Source organism: Dama dama, chromosome 20 (assembly GCF_033118175.1).
Source record: "Dama dama isolate Ldn47 chromosome 20, ASM3311817v1, whole genome shotgun sequence".
Classification (NCBI taxonomy): Eukaryota; Metazoa; Chordata; class Mammalia; order Artiodactyla; family Cervidae; genus Dama; species Dama dama.
In genome coordinates, this window is record NC_083700.1 from 71,728,577 (window position 1) to 71,738,439 (window position 9,863).

At 35.1% G+C, this 9,863-nt stretch overlaps 1 protein-coding gene across 1 annotated transcript in view; it reads left to right on the plus strand.

The window, feature by feature from the left end:
- Positions 1-9,538, plus strand: part of NEGR1 (neuronal growth regulator 1) — a 961,959-nt gene extending 952,421 nt beyond the window's left edge. Inside the window, exon 7 of the mRNA XM_061121612.1 lies at positions 5,041-9,538. Coding sequence (XP_060977595.1) covers positions 5,041-5,165 — 125 coding nt within the window. The 3' untranslated portion in view covers positions 5,166-9,538. The remainder of the gene's footprint in view (positions 1-5,040) is intronic.
- Positions 9,539-9,863: the final 325 nt, after the last annotated feature.

Sequence of the window (9,863 nt, forward strand, 5' to 3'; positions counted from 1 at the left end):
GCTACAAAGTTTGTTTGATACGTGATTTTCCCCTATCATCTACCTCATGATCTGTCTCCCTTGTTGTTGTTCAGTTGTTCAATCCTGTCTGACTCTTTGCGACCCCATGGACTACAGCTCGCCAGGCTTCCCTGTTCTTTACTGTCTCCTGGAGCTTGCTGAAACTCACATCCATTGAGTCCGTAATGCCATCCAACCATCTTGTCCTCTGTCGTCCCCTTCTCCTCCTGCCTTCAGCCTTTCCCAGCATCAGGGTCTTTTCCAGTGAATGGGCTCTTCGCATTTGATGGCCAAAATATTGGAGCTTCAGCTTCAGCATCAGTCCTTCCAGTGAATATTCAGGGTTGATCTCCTTAAGGATTGACTGATTTGATCTCCTTGCAGTCCAAGGGACTCTCAAGAGTCTTCTCCAACACCACAGTTCAAAAGCATCATTTCTTTGGCACTCAGCCTTCTTTATGGTCCAATTCTCACATCCGTACATGACTACCGGAAAACCAGTAGCTTTGACTTTATGGACCTTTGCTGGCAAAGTGATGTTTCTGCTTTTTAAAATGCTGTCTAAGTTTGTCATAGCTTTTCTTCCAAGGAGCAAGTGTCTTTTAATTTCATGGCTGCAGTCACTGCAGTGATTTTGAAGCCAAAGAAAATAAAGTCTGTCACTGTTTCCATTGTTTTCCCATCTATTTGCCAGGTAGTGATGGGACTAGATGCCATGATCTTCGTTTTTTGAATGTTGAGTTGTAAGCCAGCTTTTTCCTGCCTAGAGAACCCCATGGACAGAGGAGCCTGGTGGGCTACAGTCCATGGGGTCACAAAGAGTTAAGCGGAATTGACTGAGCACACACACGTGCAAGGTATATGATAAAAAGAGCATATTTGGAGATATGTGAAATTGAGTAAAAAAAGAATCATATGTACATGTACATGAGTAATCAGTCAAGTCCAACTCTACATGACCTCATGGATTAGAGCCCCCCACCCCCAGGCTCTTCTGTCCATGGGATTCTCCAGGCTAGAATATTGGAATGGATTGTCATTTACTACTCCAGGGGATCTTCCTGACTCAGGAATCAAATCTGCATCTCCTGTGTTTCCTGCATTGGCAGGCATATATTTAGCACTGTGCCACCTTACCCACATTATTATTGGTTGTGTTTCCAGTACTTAATACAGTCCTTAGTACCTAGTTCAATAAATACTTGCTGAATGAATGAAAGTATATGGTAAATCCTCTAACTTACAGACAAGTGGCTTGCTTGCTTCACAAAAAAAGATTTTATTTTGTAGGAGAGACATATATTCCTTTTGAAAATGAAAGTGAAAAATCACTCAATTGTGTCCGACTCTTTGTGACCCACGGAATTCTCCAGGCCAGAATACTGGAGAGGTTAGCCTTTCCCTTCTCCAGGGGATCTTCCCAACCCAGGGATCGAATCCAGGTCTCCCACATTGCAGGTGGATTCTTTACCAGCTGAGCCACAAGGGAAGTCCAAGAATACTGGAGTGGGTAGCCTACCCCTTCTCTAGTGGATTTTCCCAACCCAGGAATTGAACCAGGGTCTCCTCCATTGCAAGCAGATTCTTTACCAACTGAGCTATCAGGGAAGACTCTAACCTACCTATTTATTTATTTAATTGAATTGTTCATTCAATAGATATTTCTTGAGTACCCACTATGTACCAGAACTTACCAGACTTTGTATCTGGAAATAGTAAGATGAACAAAACATGCCCTAGGAGAGTTTATAGTCTGGTGAAAGAAATAGATATGCATACAAATATCTGTAATGCAATATGATAGTTTTATGAAAAGGAATATGTATTGTGACCTCATAACACAATAGGGTAATCTGTTCAGCTTGTTGAAAAAGGAGAGGAGATTCAGGAAAGATTGCCCCAAAATGCATTTTAAGGGTTGAATAAGGAGTTTTGAGAGTTCTTTTTATTCTACTCAATTAATGTACTATTTAATTTGTCATGATAATAAAAATATTATCTTTGCTTTGTGTGCTTGGCTTTTAAGATCTGTTTCTTATTTATGATATGATTTTATGTGCTTTGCTAATTATTAGTCCTTTATTATTATACTGGTTTTATTGCACTCAAGATTCCTAAAAAACAGCAACAGTAACTATGAAATAGATGTCACTGAGAAGGTAACAGGCCAATTAAATATTTATTTATGTTTTAAAAAATACAACGTCATTCTAAGTCCTGAATAAGAAAAAATAATTTAAGTAGTTTCATGGTTTTAAATTAGACTTCTTACATATCAAAACTTGAAAAGCTATCTGTTCAACAATAGACTTATTTTCTTCATCATCTTCTCATTGTTTAAAGCTCATTTGTGATGCAAAGAGAAACATAAATAGTTGATTTTGCTACATGTTTACTAAAGTGTAGTAGTTTTAGCCCTTGAATCCCACTTACATGGAATCAACAATTGTATTTTTAAGAAAACTCCCCACTGGCAGGGGTCAAGGCATCTTCTATCTCCTCTAATTTCTTAGAGTTATAAACAACACAATTTATTCTTCTTGTAACATGAAAATATAGGCATTGGTGAAAGTTCCATTAAAAACTAGCTGCTGGCAATTCAAACTCAGTGTGACTAAAAGAGCTTCCAGATTTGAATTTTTGAATTTGGGGGTGAAACAATATTCTTTCATTACATTATTCATTTCCTACTAGAAAACAGTACTTGAAATCCAGGTTTCTTTAAGAAGAGGTAGTTAAAAATACATTGGTGGAGTTGTTTTATTATTACTATTATTATTCTTACGGTAAATGAGAATCAGTCTCAAGCATAGCTGAACATGCCTGAGACATTCAGTTTCTGGAACACAACATAATTCACATTCAAAGAGGCAACTGTCCTCTTGTAAAACAAAGTGGAATCCATTTAGTAGACTCCCACAGTATCCCAAGCTTGGTGAATCACTAGGTGCAATCTCTAAGTGAAAATTCAACATAACTGTTAGCCAGGTACCCACAGGAGTTTCTGTGTATAAGATTGTGATCTTTCCAATATATAAATATAGTCATACAATGCAACAGCTCCAACTTCTTCAAACTCTCCTTCGGTATAAAAAGCTAAACATTTTTTTTCAATCCAGTCAAGTTCATTCTATCTGCCTAGAGTTCCGTTTCAATTTTCTCCACTCCAGGCCTCAAACTTCACAGTCCAGCAACACTAATCTACTTTTAGAGACTAGAATACATGCCGTGATCTTGCCTTTCCTCATGCCTTTGAATATATTGTTTTCTCTACTCAGATGATGGTTCCCTTTGGTAAAACTATCTGTTAAATCATCTTCCCCTTGCCCAGGCAATTTTAAATGCACAGTTTTCTGTGTCACTGCAGTTTGCCCCAGTTCTAATATTCCTAAGATTGTATTATAATTGTTTGATATCTTTCCTCACCAAAAAAAAAAAAAAAAAGGTCTTGGAAGAGAAAATCTCTTTGTTTTTTCAGCATTTAGTATAGCATCTGAGCAATAAAAAAGACCCACAAATATGTGTGTGTGTGCATTTATATATATATAAATATATATATTATATATGTTATATTAATATAATTTTATAATTATATATAATAATTATAATTATAATATTATATATATATGTGTGTGTGTGTGTGTACCTATCCCTGGTATCTCAGTCAGTAAACAATCTGCGTGCAGTGCAGGAGACCCAGGTTCAATCTCTGGGTTGGGAAAATCCCCTGGAGAAGGAAATGACAATCCACTCCAGTATTCTTGCCTGGAAAACCCTAGGAACAGAGAAGCCTGGCAGGTACAGTCCATGGGCTCGCTAGAGTTGGACATGACTTACTGACTAAACCAAACCATATATATATATATATATATATATATATATAAAATATCACTTAGATGTGGAATCCAATAAAGCAAGCAGAACTTGTAAAAGCACAGAGTAAACTAGTGTTACCAGAGTCTGGAAGCTGGGGAAATTGCAGAGATTGTTGTATAAGGGTATAAACTTACAATCAGTAGACAAATAAGTTCTGTAGATCTAATGTACAACATAGTGACTGTAGACAATAATACTGTGCTATAACCTTCAAAGTTGCTAAGAGGCTAGATCTAAATTGTTCCTACAAAATGATCATTTTTTTTGTAACAGAATTCTTTATTTTTATGATAGTACTTTAAAAAGATTTTGTTTACTTATTTATTTTTGGCTTCATGGGTCTTAGTTGCTGTGCACAGGCTTCCTCTAGTTGGGTGAACGGGGGCTCCTTTCCTGTTGCATTGAGTGGGCTTCTCATTGAGGTGGATTCTCTTGCTGTGGAGCGCAGGCTTTAGGGCGCCTGGGCTTCACGAGTTGCGGCTCAAGGGCTCCAGAGAACGGAGTCAGTAGCTGTGGCTCATGGGCTTAGCTGTCCTGTGGCATATGGGATCTTCCTGGACCAGGGATCAAATCCATGTTTCCTGCACTGGAAGGTGGATTCTTAACCACTAGACCACCAGAGAAGTCCCCAAAATGATAATTATGTGACATGATAGAAGTGTCAGCTACCGCTACGGTGGTGATCATTTGCAATATACAAGTGTATCAAATCCACACTGTTGTACACCTTAGACTTACACACTGTTATAGTTCAACTATATCTCAATAAAAATAAAGTTAAAATATATACATAAATGAATATTGTCCACTATGAGAAATAGTTACAATGCATATAAGAGAAATAATGTTAGCTGATATTTGCTGAGTACTTATGTCCAGTCTAATGCAATGTGCTGCATGTGCTTCATCTCAAATTCTCACTGCAGTCCTGCCAGGTGGGTTATATTATTTCTATTTTGTTCTTGTTCTTTTGTTCTGATCTTGAAGATCAGAGAGGTTAGTCAAATAGGCCACACATTGTCATACCGCAGAACCAGATGTGAATCTAAAATCTGACTCCAGTGCTAGTTTTTTCCCCAGAATACCCAGCTGCTCTTTGATTATTGTTAAGATCTTGAAAGACACAAATTAGATTTTGATTTATTCTTCTCCGTTTCTTTCCAGCTCCAAGTACAGCCCAGTATGGAATTACCGGGAGCGCTGACGTTCTTTTCTCCTGCTGGTACCTTGTGTTGACACTGTCCTCTTTCACCAGCTTATTCCACCTGAAGAATGCCATTCTACAATAAATATAAAGACCCATAAAAGGCTTTTAAGGATTCTCTGAAAGTGCTGATGGCTGGATCCAATCTGGTACAGTTTGTTAAAAGCAGCGTGGGATATAATCAGCAGTGCTTACACGGGGATGATCGCCTTCTGTAGAATTGCTCATTATGTAAATACTTTAATTCTACTCTTTTTTTGATTAGCTACATTACCTTGTGAAGCAGTACACATTGTCCTTTTTTTAAGACGTGAAAGCTCTGAAATTACTTTTAGAGGATATTAATTGTGATTTCATGTTTGTAATCTACAACTTTTCAAAAGCATTCAGTCATGGTCTGCTAGGTTGCAGGCTGTAGTTTACAAAAAAAACGAATATTGCAGTGAATATGTGATTCTTTAAGGCTGCAATACAAGCATTCATTTCCCTGTTTCAATAAGAGTCAATCCACATTTACAAAGATGCATTTTTTTCTTTTTTGATAAAAAAAGCAAATAATATTGCCTTCAGATCATTTCTTCAAAATATAACATATCTAGATTTTTCTGCTCGCATGATATTCAGGTTTCAGGAATGATCCTTGTAATATAAATGGCTGTGCAGCTCTGCTTCTCTTCCCTGTAAGTTCAGCATGGGTGTGCCTTCATAAAATAATTTTCTCTTCGTCTCCAACTAATAAAATGTTTTTGCCAAATTCTACAGCTTGAAAGCAAAAATAAACCACAATGATAAAGTTAATACTAACTATATCCTGTCTCTAAAGAACAAAGGAGCTATCAAATTGTAAAAATCTCTTCCCTCATTACCAATAGGTTTTGAGAATTTTGCCCCACGATAGCTCAGCTTTGTGATGAAAACAATTTAACAAATATAGTACAGGTAAATTCACCGTATGATTTCTTTAGTTGTAGCTAAATGTTAGATCCACTTTGGGAAATAATTCTCTTTAAAATGATAGCACAGTCCATCCAAAATTGTTTGGCAATACAGCATCTTTTCCTTTCACTATTATAGGCTAAAATTTTTAAGACGGTTTGTCAGAAAGGACACGAAGTCCAATTACCTAACATTAAATGAGATGGTAAGCATTCAAAATTAATTTGGTTCTGTGGCAAATAAGTTGGTATGCTAGATATAGTGTTCCTGTGGACAGGAGCATTTTGCATATTTTTCAGCTGAAAACATTACTCAGTTGATAGTTTGGCATACATGTTGTACAAAAATGCTCCAAAATATATTATAACAAATATTCGATCCTAGTATGCAGCAGATCAATCCCTGAAATAACTAATTCTGTGGTTAAATCTTTCTCTATAGCCATATCTGCTTAAACAAGCAAAGCTAAAATGAAAAAAAAATTATCATGCTTTATTTTTTACATGATATATGTAAGATGTGCTCAAATGAAGACAAGCCATCAGTGATGAAGAATATCTTAAAATAAATTAATTGCTAAATTATCATGGATATTAAATTATTTCTATCACAAAGAATGAAAACTACATTTTTGAAGGAAAATGCTGTTATTCTACAAGTATTATATTACAAGAATAGTTTGATGGTTTTACTCTTCACTAAAGACAGACCATAGCCTTGAAAGCCATTTGCAAGTTCGATAAAGTTACCAATTTTAGTATCCCTAGAGAAATTTTTGCAAATAGCTCCCTTTTGCAAGTTATAACAACACCTGCTAATATAGTTAGAAACAAGATATTTCACAGAGGTTGTATACATTTAAGATAGCTAATGTAGATAAGTAAAATGTAAGTAAAATTTTGTCCCAAAGTACACCATAAATCTATTTTAATTAGAAATGTGAATCCTAAATGAGAAGGCATATATATACAACAAAATGATAATTATATGGCCTAATGCTATTAAATTTACTGTAATAATTTATTATGTTATTTTGACTAATACACTAAGAAAGGTTTTTACAAAAACCACATATGACATTTTAACTTTGATTATTATTGATTTGCTTTTCAAAATGTTTTTGTGGAACTGGTGAGTAAACTACAAAATATTTTTTGTGTGTATTGCAGCTTTAAAGTGGCACACTCCATAATAATCTACTTACTAGAAATAGTGGTGCTACCACAGATGTGTTAACCATCAGTACCATTGTCTGGGAGAAAGAAACAGATCAAGAATGCATATTATACAGTGATCGCTTTCCTAGAGTAAAAATACCTCCTCTTTGTAAGGTTTGTAGGGTAAATGTGAGGTAAATTGAGGTATAAACTATGGATGAACCAAATAATTAGTTCAAAGTGTTGTCATGATTCCGAATTTGTGGAGTCTGGTGTTTTTCCCATAGAATGTGACAGAAGTACAGTCATAGCTCTGTAGCTATATGTATTTGCCTTTATGTTAGAAGAGACTTTCTTGAGTGACATTTTTAAATAGAGGAGGTATTCACTATGTTTTTCTGTATCAAGCAGCATTCCTAGTTGTTAGGCCCCTGGACAGAGTGAAATCATGAGTATTTATGAGTTCAATATTGTTCAAATAAGGCTACAGTATTTGCTTTTTTGTGTGAATGTATTGCATATAATGTTCAAGTAGATGATTTTACATTTATGGACATTTGAAATGTCTGATTACTCCATTTTATCAGTCCTGATTGTACAAGATTGTTGCAATTTCAAAATAGCAGTTTTATGAAACTGATTTATCTTTTGATCTGTAACAATTTTTCTAGCTATTCATTTCAGCATTATATTTCTACAGGTTCGATTTGTGGGACTCTTTTTGTTGCCCCTGACTTTTTTTCAAAGAAAGAAAAAAGAAAAAGAGCAGTTGAGAAAGTAGAGTAGAAAGAAAGAAAAAAGACTGAAAGGGGAAAAAAGTAAAGGGAAAAGAAAAAAAGCAAGAAAGGAAAAGAAGGAAGGAGGGAAGAAGAAAGGAGAGGATGGGAGGGAGGGAAGAGCCAGAATATTAGGGTAGTCGACTTAATTCACTTGCATTCTTTTAACTGCAACTGGTGTAATTATGTTTTATTTACAATGATCCCATTTGAAACATAAGTCCTGTTACACCATTGAGTTACTATTATGCAGCAATTGTATAATGAATAGTACTGCCCAAACTACAGTATTGTGTTATGGCGGGGACACACAAGATTTGAGAGAGAGAGAGAATATCAAACTTAAAGCCACTGTTGGGGAGTTCAAACTTAGCTGAAAAATTAATGCTTCATCATAACATTTAAGCTATATCTAGAAAGTAGACTGGAGAACTGAGAAAATTACCAGATAATTCAGGACAATATATATAAATACCCCAGTGTGTGAACTCAGAAAACTCTGAGAAATTTATCAAAGCCAATTATCTATATTGATTAAATTTACTGAATAACTGTTAATTTATCCATTGTGCTTAGCTTTGTGACACAGCCGAAAGTTATCTATTTAATCTTTTCAATAAAAATTGTTTTTTGAAATTCAGAAATGATTTAAAAAGAGGTCAGGTTTTTAACTATTTATTGAAGTATGTGGATGTACAGTATTTCAATAGATATGAATATGAATAAATGGTATGCCTTAAGATCCTTTGAATATGTATTTACTTTAAAGACTGGAACAAGCTCTTCCTGTCTTTTAGTAAAACATCCATATTTCATAATCTGATGTAAAATATGTTGTACTGTTTCCAATAGGTGAATATAAAGTCAGTTTATCAATTAAAATATGTACTTGACTCATTTGAAAATTCTACTAATTTGAGGGAAAAGGGAAGAAATAGTAAACATATTTCTGCTATTCCCTTCTTCATTTTCCGTTGCTTCCACTGTACCATACTCACATCTTTCAGATACTCCAAAGCAACACAAGATGAAAATGTTAGATGCTACAATTTAAAAATGATCCACTTTGTAGCCTTTCCCTCTGTTACTGATTCCCCAAAGGTCTAACAAGCTGAACTACATCTAGCCTGAAGAAGAAATTTTCTGGTAAGATTTTATTATCAATTATTTAGAACTTTAACCTCCTAAAATGCATCACGGTAAGCAACAAAGACTGATGATGAAATCTTGTTGGTTTTACAAACTAAACATCTGAAAATGGAAATGCCTATAGAAGTTAGGCAGAGAGTACAATTTCATGAGCTCGCTGGGTGTAAAACAAGGAGTATATATTCCATTTCAAGGCATTCAGATATGATTTCAATAAAAAATACCTTGCTTTCCAAACAAAATGTGATTTGACTGAAAGCCCATAGTTTGTAACAGCTGTAACATTTGTGTAAAACGAGGGCCACTCCAAATGAATGATTTAATCTCTCTTTTCCAAATCTGTCCATTTATACTCATCATCCAAATAAAAGGGAACAATGTGGTCGATAAAAGAACAAACTGTGAAAAGATTTACACTTGATGCATTAAGCTATTTTGAAGTATGGGTGTCATTGCCATTCTGGGAAAACCATATCTACCAAATCTCTTTCCCTTTTCAAAACCAAAAACATGCACAAATAAACATCTTATTTTCCCTCTGGCTCATTATTTCTCCCTTTGTAATTTCTATTCTGCAAATAATCGAATGGAAACATAAGTATTAAGTCTCAGACTCTAAAAGCTAGCATGTGAAGCAGAACTATTTTTTTCTCTGAATATCAGAGGTCAAAACACAGATACTTCAAAATGACATCCAGCTACTTGGAAGATAATTACTTACTTTTGCCTGGCAGGCAGAAATTTAAAAATTTTAAGAGAAAAATC